This window comes from Ictidomys tridecemlineatus, chromosome 5 (genome assembly GCF_052094955.1).
Source record: "Ictidomys tridecemlineatus isolate mIctTri1 chromosome 5, mIctTri1.hap1, whole genome shotgun sequence".
Classification (NCBI taxonomy): Eukaryota; Metazoa; Chordata; class Mammalia; order Rodentia; family Sciuridae; genus Ictidomys; species Ictidomys tridecemlineatus.
The window spans coordinates 19,015,314-19,036,386 of NC_135481.1; the positions used below are offsets into that span (position 1 = coordinate 19,015,314).

Here is a 21,073-nt window from a genome sequence, read left to right on the forward strand (position 1 = left end):
TTCTCCAGAGCTCCAGGTCTCATACTGAACAATTAAGGAATTCCAGCATCTGCAGGGCACACAGTTGGCTCACTTGAATTCAACACAGCTTTATTGTTGGCTGGCACCATCATGGGCATTGTGCCAGGCACTCAGGACGTGGACGTGAAGGAGAGCCTTTCTTTCTTGCCTGGGGCTCTCTGTCTGAGGGAAGCACACCATAGAGCTACCTCTCACCCACAGTGACCAAGGTCACTTCTTCATGTCAATTATGTGAGGTAGAGGCTGCCATTTTCTTCATTTTACAAATCAGGAAACTGAAGCTCAGAGAAGTTAAAGAACTTATCATGGTTCACACAGCTAATGCTTAGCACAGCTGAAATTCAAACCCAACATTGAAATATCCAAAAATACAAAAAATTATTTCTTGCTCCTAAATCTATGCATATTTTCTGTTCTTTTCTTGTCTTATTGTTTTATTGTCTAATATCTGTAGTACTAGATTGAATACCAGTAATGAAAGGGAACATTCCTGCCTTACTTCCAATTTTATAGGGAAATCATCAATCTATTTATAATTATATAAATATGTTACATACATAATGCCGCAGTCTGGCTGGGCACAATTCAGGAGCCACTTGTCAAAAGAAACTAACTTTATTTTTAGAACTACAAACGCCAAACAAAATAGCTCCTCAGGAAAAAACCCTCAGAGCCCAACTGCCACTACCAGCTTCCACAAGCCTCTCACCCCCACACCAGCCTCTCCACCTCCCACAATCCTCCTGCTCTTGAGGCCGATTGGCTGGGTTGCGTGGGCGGAGCCAAAGAAGTCCCCCAATGAGCAGCTCTGCAGAGGAGCCAATCATCTAGATGTTGCTGGGGCCGCTGTGAGCCAATCATCAGCTGGCAGTCTGAAGGGCAGGGAAACAGCCCAATGAACATCACCGCAGAGGAGCCAATCAGCTAGATGTTGCTGGGGCCGCTGTGAGCCAATCATCAGCTGGCAGCTGGAACATAATGTAATATTCTTTGTCAATTGAGGATTTTTCAATTGATAAATTCTTTATTATTCTTATCAATTGAGTATTCCTCTATTACTATTTTCCGATAATTATTTTTTATCATGAATAACACTGGTAACACTGGATTTACTGGATTTTGTATAGTATTTTTGTATAATTTGAAATGATCCCCTTTTTTTTTTAGTTTATTGTTTTAATGGATTACTTAATTGCATTTTGAGTCTTAAACATCCCTGGCATATTTGGAATAAATGTCACTTTATCATGGTGTAAAAAAAAAATATCCAAAGTTTTCCAGTATGCCTTGCTACTTCTATGCAAAGAAAGAAGCAGGGGGAGAGGAGTAAATATTCAAGGTTTGTTTAGTAAACAGAAACAGTAAGACGTTTTGCCAATCAAGTAAGGAGGGACTTAAAAGAGACCAAGGTGACTGTTGCGTTTCTAACAAGCATCACTTCACATTTGTGAAACAATGTCATTGATCAAAGCAAGGAACACATGGAGGGGGTTTTGGCACAGTGAGTCCTGGGAAAATGGCACATCTGGGCCGTGTCCCATGAGCAACTGAAATGCATGTCAAGAGATGGTAGCTTCAGAAATCACTGTTTATCTGATGCAGCCTTGAACAACCCTGTAGGGACCCCACAGACCCCAGTCTCCATGGCTCTGAGGATATGCTCAAGTTGCTCCCTTGGCCTGAAAGAGCTTTTCTTCTCCTCCTCCAACTGCTGTCAATTCTTCAAGACATGACAGTGCAATTGTCAACTCTCCCATGGAATTGCACTGGGGTCCCCCTTTTTTTGGTGCTCCCACAGTCTTTTATCTGGCTTTCAATAATTTTCTGCTTTGTTCTGCTGGGGTTTATGAAGAGCTATGTCTGTTTTTTCTTTTTTCTCCTCTCAACTTTTGTGTCCACTAAGACACAGTTTGTCCTCTGTAAAGTACTTACTAGGAGTTCCATAAAATGTGTTGAATTGGACTGCATTGAAAAAGCTGTGGGTTGGCTGCCCAGAGAGGGAAGGCTGTGTTGCCAGGAGCCTCCCAGCCTTGTGCCATAGCATGGGTCAAGTTTCCCGAGTCCATTTCCATCTCCAAACCCGCAGTCATATGGTTCCTTCTCTGTTGTATGCAGCCTCAGTGGAGCATCCCCTTTTCTGGGAGACACAAAGCAGGAAACACTGGCAAATATCACAGCAGTGAGTTACGACTTCGATGAGGAATTCTTCAGCCAGACTAGTGAATTGGCCAAGGACTTCATTCGGAAGCTTCTGGTTAAAGAGACCCGGTAAGAAAAAAAGAAAGGCACTGGTTTCTCAGGTACTGATCCTCTCCTTTTACCACTGTCAAAGATGTCAGTCTGTCTTTGCTTTGCCACAGCGTCACCTGCACCATTGTGGTCTAATCTGAGCAGGTGCTAAGAAACATGACTGGCCAAGACTTGACATTCACCTTGTTTGCTCAAGTCTTTCTTTCTTCTACTGAAATGCCAATAACTGTGTGTATATGTGAAAATGTGTGTGTGTGTGTGTGTGTGTGTGTGTGTATGTGTATGCGTAAATCAGTCTTTGTTTTTTAAGACTCATTACCTTGTACAGTTGGTCCCAAAGGCACTCAATTAGAGAAATAAAGTAGCAGGGTTTTCAAGCCAGTTCAGGTGGGAGTGGAGTTGGCAGGCCCAGAGAGGTCAGTACAGTGGAAAGAGAGGAGACACGCTAATCCTACTCCTGCCTCAGAGCCCAGAATGAGCCCCATATCTGTGGGGTCAAAGGAGGACATGGGCAGGGAATGTAGGGTGCTGGTACCCAGGGAGGGCCTGGATGGAGCAGGGGAAAAGGGCCACCGATGCTAGAAAATTATGTCCTTTTGGTCCCACAGACTTCAAAGAGGGCCAGAGTGGTACTAGGTACAAAGGTCAGTACTAGGGAGGGCCCCCCCTACCTGGGAACAGAACAGTGAAGGACAAAGGAGGGACCTGGGAGGCAAACAAAGACCAAAGGTTTAGCAATGGAGAGATGGCTTTTGGAGGATTCTGGAAACTCAGTAGTGCATTTAATGACTCCCCTAGAGGGTGGCCTTTCAGCTTTGGAACTGAAGGTGAGGGTTCAGGTAGAAAGGTCTCTCTGTTTGGGTTCTGCCCAAACCTCTTTCCTGGGAGCATGGGGCATGCAGGCAGTTCTCATCCATCTCTGCATCTTCCATTATGATGGCATGGCCAAAGAATGCCAAAAGAGCGTGAGAATGGAGACTGCTGCTCCCAGATTCTGCCCTAAAGAATCATCACTGTTTCCTAATCCTCATTTCAGGAAACGGCTCACCATCCAAGAGGCTCTCAGGCATCCCTGGATCACGGTAAGGGCACAGGGGTGAGTTCCAGTGAGCAGGGGTCTTTGCTCTGTCACCAGGGCTGGCTGTGGCAGCCAGATGCAGAAGGCCTGTGGAGAGCCTTTTGCTGGAAACACCAATCCTTGGGCACAGAAGATAGCTTGTCAGGGGCCCCAAGGCACCTGACCATTTTCAAATAGGGTTATGCTAAATGAAGTTTGTATTTCATGGGTTCAAACAGCTTATAGAATGAAACCCTGACTTTGTAACCTTCTTCTCTGACATTTGGGGCTCAAAGGATATGCTTTATATCAGCTGCTTTCCACAGGCACCATGAGACCTCAGGAATTAGCCTCTGAGACAGAAGCCTTGTGGGAAAAGAGACTGCCATCCTGTTAGGGGAGTTTTGTTCCCTTTGGGAAGGGCCAGGGGGAAAGGTCAATCTCTCCCTAACTTGCCTTGTAACCAAGCTCCAGCTACTGGTTTTTCAGAGGGTCTCGCAGTCTGGTATAGTGAAAAGCTTTTTGGGAAAGAGGGACTCATAGACCGGCATTCTGTTGACTGACTAGCTGTGAACTTCCAAGACTTCTTATTCACCTTCATTGTTAAAGAAGAAGGCTTACAGGAATGATCTGAGCGTGCAGACAAGAAGGGTAGAGGCCTATAGATGATGGGGAGTAGGGAGGGTTGGAGTGATCAGGGAGATCAGGTTCATCTGCTTGTTGAAGGATGGGGAAGATCAAGGGTCCTCCTGCTGAGCATGCTCAGTTTTGCCAAGATGCCAGGAACCCCAAAAGAGAGACACCCTCTGCCTCCCTCTGCCTCCCTCTGCCAGCCATGGCCTTGCCTGCTCCAGCCCTGGAGTGGATGTCTACAGAATCCTGACCGCAGCCCGCTTTTCTGCCTGAGCCCCATTAAATGCTGTGCGTGTGGAAACCCTCTAATGGCTGTGGACCCCTCCGCCCTGAAGTGAGCATGCAGGGAGCATCCCCATACCCTTTGACCTTTCTTATGGTCTGAGGGGTTGCTCACTCCACCAGGGCTCTCCCTATGTCCTGACGCATGCAGTGAATGCCAAAGAGACCATCGTGTGTGCTTTCCACCTGCAGCTTGGATTGCCCTCTGGAGCATGCATTATGTTAACATTGTGGTTCTTCTGTCTGAACATCTGCCAGTCGAAGGGAGAAGTCAGAGCTCCTGAGCAGCGGAAGACACAACCCATTGAGCTGAAGACCAAGCGTCTGAGAGAGTATACCCTCAAATGCCACTCAAGCATGCCCCCCAACAACACTTATGTCAACTTTGAGCGTTTCGCCCATGTGGTAGAAGATATGGCTGGGATGGACCAGGGATATCGTGCCTTAGTGGGGGCCCGTGACACTCTCCAGGATGATGTGGAAACCCTGGTCTCCATCTACAATGAGAAGGAGACTTGGTACCGAGAGGAGAATGAGAGCGCCCGGCACAATCTGTCCCAGCTCAGGTATGAGTTCCGCAAGTTGGAGTCCTTGAAGAAGCTCCTGCGAGAAGATATCCAGGCCACAGGGGCTAGCATTGGAGGTGTGGCCAGGAAACTGGACCATCTGCAGACACAGTTTGAGGCTCTGAGGCAGGAGCTCTCAGCCGACCTACAGTGGATACAGGAAATGATGGGCAGCTTCCAGTTAGAGAGTGGGGACACAGATGGCCTGGGAGCCATGTTCCACCAGGATGCCAGTGAATCCCTATCGGAGCTGCTCAGCAGACCACACACAGAGGAAGTCCTTGCCAGCCTGAAGCTCTGAGCACTAGAATCCAGTCAATAAAGCACTTTCCCATTCCCCTGCCTCCGCTTCCAGCTAGAATCATCCTGTAGGGAGTATATCTGTAGGGCAGCTTTCCACCCCTCTCCAGAGAATTGACAGTTGCCGAGGTGCTGGTTAATTATTAATTCCACACCTCCTCTCACCAACCTGGATTTCTCAGAGAGCGATGGCAGAGCAGCCAAGCTGTTAAAACAATTAGAGAACAAATTCCCCTCACCATACCCTTTTCCACAGGGAGTGAAGCACTCCTTGGGGAGATGCTTGAGAATGGATTTGTGGTGATGGGTTTGTTCGCCTCTCTCTTCCCACCTACATGCCTTATGATTGCAGATCTTGAGTGATATTTGAGTTAACTAAGGATAACTAAGTGAGCATAGTGCTTTCCTGCTACAGAAGCAAGAATTTAAAATGCACAGAGAAAATAATACTACCTTTTGTTTGAACTGACTTTTCACGTAAGGAGCCCTTATGTCTGTGACCTCACTTGATCCTTAAAGAACTCTTTGAGATGGGAAAGTAGGAGATGATATGATTTCTATGTAACTGATGAGGAAACTGAGAGGGAGGATGGTGTAGGATTATTCATAGCCAGTTGATGCCAATGAAACAGGAACCCAGGTGCCCATCTCCAAGACGAAGCATATGGGAGGAAGTAGTGAGGCTTAGTTGTAAATATCCACCTTAATATTAAAGTTTGGATCCCAGAGGCCAAGCAAGCAACTTCATGTATTTTTCCAGGTGTGGGTGGAATGCATACACTTGTACACGATTGTCCCAGGAGCCATGTCCCAGACGGTGTAGTCACTGTTCCTACCCAGCCCTGTCCAGGTCTGAAGACCAACCTGCAAAGCAGGAGGAAAGAGGAACATCTCCCTCTTCTCCACTTTTTCCTCCAACTTATGGCTAAGTGCCCCAACTGTGCATTGATAACAAGAACCAAAAGGGGCTCAACCAAGAGCTTCCTTTCCTATGTACTAAGCCATTGGGCCTTGACAGTCTACTAGACTCCATCAGAATTTTTGAAGAGGATGGACAGGAAGACTGGGAAGCACAAAGCTCAGTGACTCCTTCATGATACAAAGCTTTGAGCATCCCTCTTGAGGATTATGTGATCTCATCCCCTTTTCCTCAAAGGAAGAGGCAGTCAACATAATCATAAAATCATACAGTCAGTGCAGGGAGATGGACGTGGCCCTGCTAGAAGTTTTGGGTTGGGGAGTGGACCAATTAAAGAGTTTCAAAGTACCTTCATGGCTTCACAAAACATCCCTGTCATTTGGATTGGATATTATCCCCGGTTTAGAGATGAGGAAACAGAGGATGTGATTTACTCCAGGTCACATCATTAATGACAAAATAGGGGCCTTCTAATGGCAATCTATGGCTCTTTCTGCTTCTTCTAAATGCTCCAATCTCTAGGAGTTTACTGTCTGCAGGTGGAGGCAGATGATATCCAGATTCATCTGTTCATTCAAAAAATAACTTTCAGGCATCTACCAACTTCCAGAAACATGGCTTGACTGATGATACACGGTTGAGTAAAAAACAGGCCTGTCTCTTGCTTCGTGGAGTTCTCTGTCCTCTGAAGGATTCCAACATTAACCAAGAATCATTAAAACGTAGAACTGTGGCTGGGACACATGCTAAGAAAGGGAAGCATTCCTCAATGCAAGAACCTATGGTGGGGCCTTTGATCTGGTCAGAGGAGGTGTCTGTCCCAAAAGCAGGGATGCTGGAACTGAGACCAGCTAAGCAAACGAGGGAGAGAAGTGTTTCCAACAGGGCCATCATGTCAGGGCTCTGTAATGAGTAGGGCATGGAAGACTGGAAGTGCCAGGACAGTAAGACAGCTAGAGGGGAGAACAGGAATGTCTACATGGCTGGGGAGGAGGCAGGACCAGGAGGTCCTTGGCCACATTAAAGAACTCTGCCTTGCTAGGCATGGTGGCACATGCCTGTAGTCCCAGCAATTTGTGAGGCCAAGACAAGAGAATCACAAGTTCAAAACACCAGCCTCAACAATTTCGTGAGGCCCTAAGCAAATCAGCAAGATCCTGTCTCAAAATAAAAAAAGCTCTGCCTTTGTCCCTGGAGTCATGGGAAGCCACTGACAACTCCTGGGCTGGTGTTAGAGGGGAAACACTCAGACAGGAAGTGAGTTAGGACAACACATATTTTGATGTCATGAAATCATTTCTTCAAAATCCTGTCTCCTTTTCTTTTAGCAAGCTGAATTATTTCAAATATCATATAATACTTGAAACAGAATCTTTTCATCAAATATAAGAAATAATAATAATTATAATAATAATAATAATTATTATTATTATTTTGTACCAGGGATTGAACCCAGGGGTGTTTAACCACTGAGCCACATCTCCAGCCCTTTTTAATATTTTATTTAGAGACCTGGTCTTGATGAGTTACTCAGGGCTTCACTGCTGAGGCAGGCTTTGAACTTGTGATCCTTCTGCTCAGCCTCCTGAGCCACTGAGATTATAGGTGTACACTAATGTCCCTGGCTAAGAAACCATGATTATAAGATATTATCATTGTTTTATGTACCATTAAAAAATAAAAATGCCCAACATGGGAAGTCTAATGGGAGAGCCTTAGACACATAAAGTTGTGATAAAATAATGATAGGGTAAATGAGAACTAGAGCTGCTATGAAGGAAGAGAGAGCAAAAAAATACATCTCATTCTGGACAATATGTGGGGATGAAAAATCCTCCTGAGAATGGGAGGCCCAGGCTGCTAGTCCTCATGCAGGGTTCCTCTTTGCCACAAGCTGTGCGATATTGAAGAACTTCAAGTATGGAATGTCATGGCCAACAGTCTGAGGCTGGGTGGCCCCACATGACCAGCCAGTGCAATCCTCTCTGGGAGCATCTGCCTCTACTCCAGGGCCACAGCAATGATATGACATTGTTGACTGGGAGATGCCTCCTCATTTCTGAGATCCAAAAACATGCATCTTGGAATCAAGGAAAGATGACAAAAACCCTATTTCTCTACCCGAGAGAATTGGTACAAAATGACCTCTACAATCTCTCCAAAGACTTCTCTGCCCTGTCACAGGATGTTGTATACTTGTTTGGCATAGATTCTGCAAATATTAAAGGTCTCTTTGGCCACATTAACAGGCATTGACCTTCAATGCCAGGCTTCCTGAGGCCAGGATGACTGCCAGTTGAGCCACACAGGGCAGACTTCTGGTGAATGTCAAATAAATGGGAATAAAAAAAAAAGAATAATATGGTGGCAATGATTTGAATTAGAGAGACTGGGAAAAAGGGAGGAAGAAGTGATTATCTTAGATTTGTGGAATCAGCTACATACCATCTGATATCCTCATTTTACATCCTCGTAGAGGGCAAGTTTGTTCAGTCTCTGCTGATCAGCCCCTGAGCTGGGCACCCAGCCATAAGTAGTTTTTCTTCAGAGTAGTAAAATGGTCCTGTGTGTGTTTCCAGTCATTGGTAACTGCTTCTCCTTTACGGTGTTTCAAAAACAGACCTTTTTCTGTACAAAGAGCATCTAAAGACAAATCAAAGTAAATTGAGAAAAGCCCCCAAGTCTGTCAGGGAAATCAGAGAAGCCTGTGACCTTCCTCTGTCTCCTGCCAGTAGAATTCCTTTGGCTCTCAACCTGGTGCTGAGGGGAACCCAAGGAGGCCTGTGGAACGCAGCCAGTGGACCTGCTTGCTCTGTTCCCCCATACCCACGGTTGGCATTGTAACAGTGGTGGTAAGGGCAGGGCTGGCCATGGTGGATGGCACGTGGGCATATTTTCTTGGGACCTTGAGGGAGGACCTCTTGGGGGCACTGCTCTGTGGGCAGGCCCCTCTGCCATCATGGAGGATTTTTAGTTTACAAGAACTAAGTAAATTAAAGGTCAACTTCCCTGCTCAGTTTAAACACCATCCTGGGCCATTTGGGAGGAAAAGATGACTGTGTGACATCTCCCTGAATAAAGATTCCCAAGGAAGCTGAAGAGACAGCCCTCTGGGAGGCAGCAGTGGTGACCCTGCCCTGGGGCAGATGCTCATGGCATATCTCTGCCTGTCTAGTTTGTGTGAGGAAGGGTGGTGATGGTTTGGTAGTTCGTGATTTTGTAGATAAGGGAAGCTAATGATGAAGGGATGGAACAGAGTAATCATGACAGGAGAAGCCAGAGCACCCTCCATGGGCCCCTTCTCTGCTGGTGACTATGAAGACGGCAGCTTCCCTCCTCACTGGATCACGCCGCACAGTTGGCCCACATTGGAGGTGGCTATGTGCCCAGCTGTCACCTCCCACGGTCTACCTTTTGTGAATGTCTGAGGAAATGAATGCCTTTTCTCCTTTGTCTATGAAGTTCTTGGCCTGTGGAGAAGATTCTTTGCCCTGGAGAGGAACCCAGCAGAGGGCATGTTTGAGTTGCAGAGGGGCCAGTGCAGTTGAACAAACACTGATTGTGCTCTGGCTTGTGGTGGAGTAGGGGTGATGATAAGGACAAGATAACCCCTGAATGAAACACTCAGTATCTGGGGTTAATGGGGACCCGACCAACTGGGAGGTGGGAAAAGCCAGGGTGAGTGATAAAATATAATATTCTAAAAATCAGGAGAGAGATGAATTCTGATTGAGACAGGGTAGGAGGGATGCAGAGAGCAGAGGTCTTCTCAGGGCAGCTCCGTCACTGACACCCCCATCATCGCCACCAAGCTGTTTCCTTATGAAGAAGGTGCTAAGTAGAATTTGGAGGGATGGCTGTGAGCCCAGATTGGGTCAGGAACTCAGAACTATTGAATGGAGGCTAGAGATTAAAATGAGGAGAGTTTTTGTTTTTAACTTTTTGTCACGGAAAATTTTCAAAACTTGCACAGAAGTACAGAGAATAGTATAGTGAATTCCAGGTACTTATTACCCCACTTCACCTGGAATTTAGTCAAAGTCACAGCCAATCTTTTTTTTTTTTTTTTTTTTTGTACTGGAATTGAACCCCAAACAGGATTTTGCTAAATTGCTGAGGTTGGCTTTGAACTTTTGATCCTCCTATTTTAGCCTTCCAAGCTGCTTGGATTATAAATATGTGCCAGTCTTTTATTCATCTTCCTCCACTCCACCACACACACTATTTTCTGGAATATTTCAAGAATTTTAACACAAATTTCAGATATATTTGATTCATAAATTTTTCAGCATGAATCTCTGATAAGAATTTTTTTTTTCAATGCTGGGAATTGAACCCAGGACCTTGTGTATGTTAGACAAACACTTTGCCCCTGAGCTACATCCCTGGCCCTTTTTATTTTATTTTGAGTTAGGATCTTGCTAAGTTGTCTAGTTTGGTCTCACACTTGTGATCCACCTGCCTCAGCTTCCTGAGTAGCTGGAATTACAGGTGTATGCCAGTAGGACTTTCTTTTTTTATATAACCACCATGCCATTATCACACCTGACAAATCAGCAATAATTCCTCCATCTCATCTGGATACCCATTCTATAATCACATGTCCAACATTTTTCAAGGGTATTCTGTCGACAGTTGGTTTATTCACAACAGAATTCAAACACAGTTCACATATAGCATTTGGTTGACATCTTTCAAGTCAGTCCCTTCCTGACAGTCCAGGGGCTGGAGTTGTGGCTCAGTTGTAGAGTGCCCACCTAGCATGCTTGAGGCACTGGTTTACCCTCAGCACCACATAAAAATGAAATAAAGATATTGTATGTCCACCTGCAACTAATATATATATATATATATATATATATATATATATATATATATATATATATATATATGACAGTACAGGAGGGAGAGCTTTGGAAGCTTTTGCTTGAGTTGAACAATTGCTCAGAAAACTGAAGGTCCTGGAGAAGAGGATTAAGAGTCTCCATGTGTCCAAGCTGAAACCTAACTCAGAAAAGTCAGGCCAGGCAAGGAAAGGGGCATTGCCACCTCCTCCCATTGCCTTCAGCTCTCCTTACCCAGTGAGGAGGCAGACATCCAGGTGTCAAGCCTCACCTGCACCTTCCTGAGAAAACCAATGGTGAGTCCAGCCAGGACAGGGCTCCAGCCTTCAAAGTAGCCAACAAAGGAAGGGGCAGAGGTGCTACCTGGAGAGATGCAACTGAGGGAGGTGGAGGTGGTAAGGCCCAGAAAGTGTCCTAGGCAGGAAAGAAAAATGGGTGCCCCAGTTTTCCATGAAGTATGAGGCTGGAGAGAAGGTACAGATGGAGGTTTGAGAAGTTGCAATCTGTTTGCAGAAACAGATTTAGAGAAAAGTGTCTGGAATGACTCTTCTGTGAAGCTGGGGTCCCTTTTTCATGATTTGTTGGTGGCTCTGCTTCCTCTCCACGCTCTATGGATGTGGGCACAGACCTAGAACAGCCCACTAGACTTTTCAAAGGCATTTGCATCTGTATAAACAAAATCTGACTCCAGCCACCTCTGCTTTCTGTCTTCTTGTCTCCCTTCCTGATATCCTCCCAAGACACACAACATACCCCCAAGAGCCAGGTGGAAATTTCCCAGGCTTCTGGTGACACTGATAGGCCACAAGGTCGGAAGACAGTTGGGTGTTCACTGTTTGCAAGGAGGAAAGGGCCAGGAGAAGGCGGACATAACTCCTTCTTCCCCTCACATTCTCAATTTAGTCAAAAGTGTTCGAGCCACATTCCTTCTGGGAGCAAATTTCACTGACTTTCCAAGCTGGGCTGATAGCATTAGCCTGGCATTGAGCCTTTTATCAACCAGGGAGGCCCATTGATTAGGAAAGGTAAGCCTGACAGACTCGTAGCCTGGAAGGTTATCTCCTCAGGGGTCATGCTATTGTTTGTAGCATATGGATGGACAGGAACCTAGAAGTAATTGCATCACTTTTCGTTAATGGCCCTGGAAATGGTCCTACCTGACATTTCATCTGGGCCCCTCTGCTCAGTGGCTTATCCTGCTTGGCCAGTAGGAAGCGGGGGATTTTCCTTAACAGGACCCCTTGCCTGTGTTGACCTTCCAGCCCTGAGGTCATCCATTTTTCTCCTGGGTGAGGGCACCCCGCAGTAAGTGGACAAAAAGAGGTTCCTTCCCTCTCGGAACTTTTAGCCCCACCTCATCAACTTCTCCTTGTAAGAGACAAACGTCCTCTGCCAGGGTTCAACTGAAAGGATGAATCATGGCTGAGTGAATTGAAGATATGAGTGAAGTTAGAGGTAGAAAGGTTTTTGTGGAGTGAGAGGCAGCATGCTAATCACCTGGGGGAAGAAGATTCTAGAAGCCATGAGGAATAAGGAGGGTGGGATTCCCAAAACAATCCCCAAATTAATACAGAATAAAATGCCAGGCAATGACACATACTTAGAGAAGACTGGCATAAGCAAAGTCGTCGTGGGGGACTGCTGAAGAGCTGTTTTATCTAGGGGGAATCAGGAAGGCTTCTCTGAGGAGGTGATGTTTGAACAAAGACCTGAACCAAGTGACAAAGTGATGTAAGAATGAGCAAGGGCAACGACCCTGAGACCTTGGGTTTAGGATCAGCAAGCCAACCCGTGTGGTGGAGGAGGCATATGCTGGCCTGGGAGTCTCCAGGAGAATGTTGGGTTGTATGGAGAGCACTGGAAAGCCACAGGAAGGCTTGGAGCAGAGGGACAGGCAGGTCCTCAGCACAGGTGGGCTGCCCTCTGCCTGCTTTTCTTTTTTTTTTCCTTTTTATGTGGATATGACAGTAGAGTGTTTACAACCCATTTCTTATTAGAATCCCAGTTCTTGTGGTTGCAAAAGAAAGTCGTCTGCCTGCTTTTGTCCCTCCCTTCCAGGTGGGACCTGGACCCAGGCTGGACCTGCAGACATGGCGATAGGTGACTAAGGAAAGGGTCCAGGAGAGCTGGGCGTGGCCTGGTGATCCCTCTGTGTCCTCATTCTTTTCTCTTCCCTTTTCCTTTCTCTTCCTTCCCCTCCTCTTTCTTCCTGCACTCTTTGCCCAAACCACTGTGTGCTCATTTGGGAAGGTAAGCAGCCCCTGGCCTTCCCACCTCCCATCTACTTCAGGGTTGCTAAAACTCTGTCCCTGCTCCTTGACCCCCACAGAACTCTGCATCTCACTGACAGACTCATGACACCCTTGCAGTGTACTGAGAGGGTGACCTGGGCCTCTCATTGATGAAATGAGTAGGTCTCAGGTCCTGCAATTTATTCCAATTTATCTCTTGAGCAGCTCAGGGAAATAACCAGGCAGCTATTGAGTACCCAGAGTTGTTGGTTCTGGGCAGAGAGGAGAGAGGGGCTGGAGGCTTTGACATAGACATGGAAAAGTTTCTGTGCTCTGAGGTTGCTTTCTGGTGGTGGGATTCCTCCACTACAGAGCTGGCAGAGACAGCTGCTGCACATAGGAATGGAGCATGCAGGTGCTTTGGTTAGGCCCGGGAAGGAGACATTATTTCTTAGAAGTGCTCTAGGAAGCAGGTGCCACTTGCATTAGGCTTTGGAACACTTGGAGGCCTTCTGGGGGCTTTAGAGAAAGGCCCTGCAACGGATCCCCTGCCAGATGCAAGTCCAGAGCAGCACGGGCCCACAGTGTGCACTGGCTTTCTTCTGGTTCCTGATGCCTTGATGAAAGGTGAACAAGAATGGAAATGTGCTCTCAATGTGAGACAAGACCAGCCCTGGAGAGTCAGTGAGCTACCCACCCTTAGCACTCACCAGGGCCAAATATGGCCTTGCAGTGAGCAGGTTGTCAGAGTGGAGAGAAAAAAGCTGCACAGGACCTTAGGGGTCATCCCGGGCAGCTCGTTTTCTTGAGGTCATGGGGTCCTTTGAGAAATCTGTGAAAGCTATCGACTCAGAAGAAATGCTTGTCTGTGCAGACACACTAAATTGGTTTTTTATTGAGGTATAATTTATAACCCATAAAAGTCACCATTTTAAAACATACAGTCCAATGGTTTTTAGTACATTTACAAGGTTATACAACCACCATTGCTTTCTTACTCCAGAACATTTTCATTATCCCAGAAGGAAACCCCATACCCTTTGTAGTCATCCCCCATTCTCTCCTTTCCCCAGCCCCTAGCAAATTGATCTACTTCCCGTCTCTGGTTTTGCCTATTCTGGCACATTTTATATAAATGGAATCACACAATATATAGTCTTTTGTGCTGGCTTCTTCCGTTTAATGTTTTCAAGATTCATTCATGCTGTAGTTTGTATCAATACTCTATTTGTTTTCATGTATAATATTCCTGAATAATATTTCATGTATGGATACCACATTTTCTTTATCCGTTCATCAGTTGATACACATCTGGGTTTTTTCTACTTAGCTCTTATGACTAGGTTGCTATGAACACTCACGTACACATTCACACATGAAAATTTGCACACCGTTTCAGAGATTCACAGAACCCCCAAAATCTATCTCATGACTTAGGAAAGCCTCATTTTATAAAAAGAGGGAGCTGGGCACGGTGGTGCACACCTGTAAGCACAGTGGCTGGGGAGGCTGAGGCAGGAGGATCACAAATTCAAAGCCAGCCTCAGCAACTTAGTGAGGCCCCGTCTCTAAATAAAATATTTAAAAATGGCTGGCGATGTGCTGGTTAAGCACTCCTGAGTTTAATCCCTAGTGTCAAAAAAGTGGGGGGAGGGATTTGAGAGGAGATGGACATAACTTGTTATTGTTTATTGAGTGGTGCTAAGTTAAATTCTTTATGTAAGCCTCAACAACCCTGTGTCACGTTATTATCTCCCATTTCAGATAGGAAAACTGAGGCTCAGAGAAGCCATATCAGGCTTCTTAGAGAAGCTGAGATTTAAGCTAAGCCTCGACTGCCAGGCAAGGAAGGGCAGTTACACATCTGTCTCCACCTGACTCCCACCAAAGCCCCTATTTCCTTCCATTTATTTTCTAAAGATGTATTAATGCTCTGTCTGCCAACAGGCCATCCATTTTGCTAAACCCAGAGCCAGTCTAGCATACAGGGAGCATCCCAGATTGCCAGAAAATGACCCTGTCCCTAGAGTGATGTGTGATCGAAGCCCCTGCCTCCTGCTCTCCCACTTCGGGAGAAGCTGGGCCTCCAGCCACACTGGCTTGTGTATCTGGGTGTAGTAATAATAGCTCAGGGGCATCCATCTCCTGAGCAACTGAGACATCTGTAGCCATTGCCCTCACTGTACCGCTCCCACTGCACACCCTGCCTGGCAGGGAGGTATCGGGGCAGGTTGAGGACAGCGTGTGGCTAGGGTTCTGCAGGAAGGTGGGCAGCTGCTGTCTGACGCCCATTGACACCATCACGCTCTGCTTTGTCCTGTAGCCGGTGGACAACCAGCAAGCCATGGTGCGCAGGGAGTCCCTGGTCAACCTGGAGAACTTCAAGAAGCAGTATGTCCGCAGGAGGTGGAAGGTGTGTGTGGTTTGGAGTGGTTGGGGGAGAGGGCCAGCCAGGCACCCTGCCACTTTTCAGAGTCCCTGAGCACATTCTCACCTGGCATCTGTTTTCTCTCCCTCCCTCCCTCAGCTGTCCTTCAGCATCGTGTCCTTGTGCAATCACCTCACTCGCTCCCTGATGAAGAAGGTGCACCTGAGGCCAAATGAGGACCTGGTGGGTAAATGCAGGACCCTTTGGGGCAGAAATCTGGGGGTGGCCTGAAGCTTGGAAGTAGGGGGAACTTCCCTCTCCTGTTGAGGCAGGTGAGTGCTAGTTATTTCCAGTTTTTTCTGCTGGCCCTGTGCTCCTCTGCCCTGGAGCTAGTGTGTAATCAGCAGAGGTATATGTTTGGGGGGCCTCTGGCTGGTGCTGGGTGCGGTGCTCCAACAAGGTAGCATGAACTTTTGGAGAATCTTAAATTCTTTCCTGCTCCATCTTTGAAGAGATTGCTGCTCCCACTCCTCCTCATCCCTCCAGAACCACCCTGAAGACTTATAGTCCTCAGAGGATGGTGGGGACTCTGGAGAATGAATACCAGAGACCATCCAAAATTTATTTCTGATGATCCAAAAATCTACTTTAGAATGGGAATTTTACATCCTCTTTTCAATTCTCCCATTTCTAGCTTGCTTTAGATTACCATTATCAATAATAATATTAGGGTGGTTTCTTATACTTGTTATAGTTTTATGCATCTTTTAATGGGATGTGCTGAAGAGAATAGCCTCTAGAGCCAGACTGCCAGGATTCAAATCTGCCACTTACTAGCTAAGTGATCTTAAGGAAATTACTTAATCTCTTTATGCCAAAATGTCATCATTTGTGAAATGAATTAAATAATAGTTCCTACCTCATAGAATAAACATGGGGTTGCAGTGACCTGTCCCTGAAATTTGGCATGTAAGTGTTCAATACATGATGGCAATTATTACTATTGTTTAAAATCCTCCTATAGACTTTAAAATTCAACACTAATGTCAGTATTTCAGTCTGTAGGGATTCCCTGGCAGCTCCCCCACTGCAAAGGTGAAGGGGGCCACCAAGGAGGGTCTGAGTTGGTACAGGCCAGGACAGAAGGTGACTCCTTGCTAAATAAGGGACAGAGGATCAACTGTCTGAGACATCTGAGCAGCCTCAAGATACACAGCACTTAGGCGCATCCCAGGACCCAGCACTTCCCGTACTTCCTACTCCCCCCATGTATCCTAGAGTTCTCTTTCTTCAGCCTGAGCTCTGGTTTATTCCTGCTCTTGCCAAGACTTGAGGATTTATGACTCCAGAAGCCTACAAGGCATTGGCCAAGTTGGATCCCTTTTCTGGCTGCTTCCCTGACCTGCTATAAAGGGGACTGGACCACTCTCCCTCTGAGCATACCTGTCAATCACATGCAGACTTTACCCAGCTTACTTTTTTGTTGTTTGGCTCTGACTCATGGTATAAAAAGTTGCTGGTCAGCAGAGCTTGAGTTATTTTTATTATAACTCAAGACTTGGTCCAGGATGTATTTGGCTGAAGTTAACCTTGCCCTTGGATTTCCTGCTGGCTCAGGCCAGCCTGGGAGGGTGCATGACAGGGAGCAGACATGCCTTTCATGAGCCCCTGACCCCATTGCCATGTGTGTGGAGATAGAGGACCAGAGAGTAATGGTGAAGAACATACATTCCTTTCCTAATTTTTGTCCTAGCACAAACACTTGAAGATAGTTTTCTTTTTATTCAAACACCCAGCATTATTAGCTCCGTGGCTCATTCTACAAGTGGAAAAGTATTGAGTCCCAAACAGACATAGTTTTTACAAAGGGACTTTTCTTTAAAAAAAGGTAATGATAGGGCCCTTTTGTTTGGGGAATATTGAAATTGAACATCTAACAATTTTTAAATTTTTTTAAGATGACTTTATGAAGTCTGAATTAGTTCTTTTTTTGTTTTTAATCTTTCTTTTGTTTATTTATTTTTATGTGGTACCGAGGATCGAACCCAGGACCGAACCCAGGACCTTGCACGTGCTAGGCGAGCGCTCTACCGTGCCTTGCAAATGCCAGACGAGCGCTCTACCGTGCCTTGCAAATGCCAGACGAGTGCACTACTACTGAGCCACAACCCCAGCCCCTAATAATTTTAATAATTATATTAGTTGGTGTGAGCTGAACAGAAAGACATCATACCCTCTGGGTAGTTACCTGGGCTCTGCTTTAGCCATGTCGGGATGGACAGACTGTATTGTCTACTTCTTTCCTTGTTCATAAAAATGAGCTTTTCAGAAGTCATTTCATTGGAAGAGCTGCAGGGCAAGGCTTGCTGAAGGTGCAGTGGAAGTCAGTCAAGGTGGAAGGGTTGGAATGGTGGCTGTTGGAGCTTAGGGGGAATCTATAGCTTACCTCTCTCTAGACTGAGCAGAGACTCAGCAGCCCACAGACAACTTATCCTTATGTGTGGCCACAAAGGGCATCAGATGTAATTTTCATTATTATGGTTGGGTGTCTTTTGGTGCCTGGTTTCCCTTAGATGCCCCACCTGCTTTCCTGCCTCCAAGGAGGCCTCAAGTTTGTTAGTTAGTCTGGCCTCATTTTAAGCCCCCCACCAGACCCCTCCCTTCCACTGGTCTCTTGATATGCCCCAGCCGAGGTATATCAAACTTAGGCTGCCCAGCCCAACCTGCTTCCTGGCATCCCATAACCCCCTGCTCTGGCCTTCTTTTTTTTTTTTCCCCCAGAGGAATTGTGAGAGTGACACTGAGGAGGACATCGCCAAGAGGAAAGCCCTCCACCCTCGGAGGAGGAGCAGTACCTCCTAACTTGGCTGGACTTGCAGTGGCTGCCAGGGAGGTCCAGGCCCAGCGGGGCTCCCTTCTGTGCAGACTCTTGGACCCAGCTCATCACCAGCAGCCAGGCGTTCCACATTCCTGAGCACTTTGCAAGAGAGGGGCCTGCAGGATTCAGAAAAATTTGCAGGGGAGCCAGGAGACCCTGGGAGTTCTGGCTCTCTCCTGTGGAGGAGGCTCCAGCACTTCCAAAGCTCTTAATTCTTCATGAAACTGGCTTTTATCTGTCTGCCAATCTCAGAACCTGGGCAGGGGTGTGGACTTTGGGAAATGATGTAAAACATCATCTTCATCCCGGCATGAAGGTCAGACCCAGGCAGCTCTCCTCACGGGGTGAGGGAGTTCAGAATCAGCCTGGTCAGAATTCACACCAGGAAGACAGAGACTTACCACTAAGGGAACAGTGAAGAGAATCTTGGAATATGAGGGACCAATCTGTGACCTCCTAGAACCCACTGGAATCAGCATACCAGAGTGACCGACATACTAGACCTTCTAGAACAGCCATTGTCAGCCCACTATGCTGTAATATTTTTAATTTTTATTAAACTTTTGGTTTATCTGAGGCTTGGCTTCTTTTAGGGCTACCTTCTTCTGATTTCTCGTAGCCCAAGGGCCTACGACTTGGAAGTGCTGAGGGGACAGAACCTCAGAAGGTGATTCTAAATTGTCCCCCCCTGCCTTCAGGGTGTCTGCCTTCTGCATCCTTCTCTAAAGGTCTCCAACCCTGATGCCAGCATAAAAGGCCTGAGCTCCCCACACCACCCCTGTACCACTCCTGCTGCTGTGGGCTAATCATGTCTCCCCCAAATTCATATGTTGAAATCCTAACCCTTCCCACCACAGAATATCAGTATAATTGGAGACAGGGTCTTTAAACAGTAATTAAAATGAAATGAGTTCACTGAGGTGGACCCTGATTCTCTATGACTGGTCTTATAAGAAGAGATTAGTTGGACACAGTGCCACACGCCTGTAATGCCCCCAGCTCTGAGACAAAAGGATCCCAAGTTCAAAACCGAGCCTCAGCAACAGTGAGGCACTAAGCAAGCCTGTCTCTAAATAAAATACAAAATAGGGCTGGGGATGTAGCTCAGTGGTTAAGTGCCCCTGAGTTCAATCCCTGCTACCAAAATGAAAGAAGAATCAGCCAGGCACGGTGGCACATGCCTATAATCCCAGCTACTCTGGAGGTTGTGGCAGGAGGATTATAAATTTTTTAGGTCATTCTGGGCAACTCAGTGAGACCCTATCATAAAAGGAAGGGGGCTATCAGAAGAGCTATGGATGTCGTTCAGTGGTAGAGTGCTTGCCTCCTATGTACAAGGTCTTGGGTTTCCATTACTACAAAAAAGAGTGGTGGGTATTGCTGGGCACAGTAGCCTGCCTTATTGTCACAGCTACTGGGGAGGCTGAGGCAAGAGGATCGCTTGGGCCCAGGAGTTTGAGGCCAGCCTAGGTGATATAGCTAGAACCCATCTCTTTAAAAAATAAAATAAAGAGAGATAGAGAAGGGGAGATTTGGATACAGAGGGGAAAACACATGAAGACACAGGGCAGGGGAAATGGCCTATAAGCTAAGGAAAGGGGCCTCAGAAACAAACCAACCCTGTGAACACCTTGATGTTACAATTCTCGAGAAAATAAATTTTTGTTATTTAAGACACCTAGTCTGTGGTACTTTGTTATATGGTACTCTTTGGTTCTTAAACCCTATTTCTTAAATACCAGCCGACTATGGCCAAGATAGAGATGGGAATTTTAATAATGCAGATAGAAGAGCGTAAAGAAGGGCCCAAGGGAGAAAGGAGAGGATAAAGATGGATTCCTCTTTGGGAGAATATGGCAAGGGTACCTGCATGGCAGAAATCCAGGCCCTGCTTTCCCAGCCAAGAGAATGGCATTGCTGACCAGACTCAAGAGAGGACCCATGGAAGTCAGAAGTGAAGAAGTAAGGGGCGGCCCTGAGAGTGGGAAAGTACATAGAAGGGGAAGGGAGGGGAGTTGTGGAAAGTGAGCCAGGGAACCAGCTGAGGAAGTGAGCCAGGAAGTACAGGGCTGGGAGGGATCAAAAGGGTAGAAAGGAAAGGGCCCTTAGTTGGGCTCCCTGTGTCAGCAGTTTTAAGCACATTGTGAGAGAGCAGGCCAAGCTGCCTTCACCCTGTAGAGGGATTCTGAACAAAATGGCCCCTAAAGAACAGAAAGGCCATGCAATTTCAGAAACTTTCCCAACAACATGGAGGGGGCCTGCTAGCATGCTGTAGAAAGCTCTGCAACTGACCTGTGCGTCCTGGGCTTCCCCAGTTTTCAGGCAGAACCAGCCCCATACCTTGTTCCAGTTTGGGAGGACAACTGAGGCTGAGAATTTCTGACTACACTCAGCACCCTGGACCTGTGAAGGATTCTTGACTGAGCCTGATGATATAAATCAGCAGGAAATATTCTGCAACAAGGGCTCACTGGGCACTACTAGGAAGTCATTTGTGGTGGAGCGAGGTGGCTCCTCTCCTGCTTGGAAAGAGAGCAATGAAAGGCTTGTCTGATCATGATCATAGGCTTAGCCTTTTAGATCTTAGCACAACCATTCTTACAGAATAGGAAATAGCCTAGAGAGAGGAAGTGACAACTTCCTGCTTCACACAGAAAGTCTGTGAAATGTCTGGTAAAAGCCCAAACTTCCTGACTCTTAGTACAGTGCTCATTTTTTTCAGCT

At 46.5% G+C, this 21,073-nt stretch overlaps 1 protein-coding gene across 5 annotated transcripts in view; it reads left to right on the top strand.

The window, feature by feature from the left end:
* The window catches only part of Dapk2 (death associated protein kinase 2), a 113,375-nt gene extending 94,901 nt beyond the window's left edge, over nucleotides 1–18,474 (top strand). For 3 of the 5 annotated variants that reach the window (XM_013359729.4, XM_078049490.1, XM_013359726.4), the window contains exons 8-10: nucleotides 2,137–2,289; nucleotides 3,308–3,353; nucleotides 4,502–11,162. In XM_013359729.4, the coding sequence (XP_013215183.2) occupies nucleotides 2,137–2,289; nucleotides 3,308–3,353; nucleotides 4,502–5,110 (808 nt within the window). In that variant the 3' untranslated portion in view covers nucleotides 5,111–11,162. Of the gene's footprint in view, nucleotides 1–2,136; nucleotides 2,290–3,307; nucleotides 3,354–4,501; nucleotides 11,163–15,426; nucleotides 15,517–15,630; nucleotides 15,715–18,252 lie in introns of those variants that run through there. The other 2 variants (XM_078049491.1, XM_078049493.1) reach the window with 2 other exon arrangements.
* The last annotated feature ends 2,599 nt before the right edge of the window (nucleotides 18,475–21,073 follow it).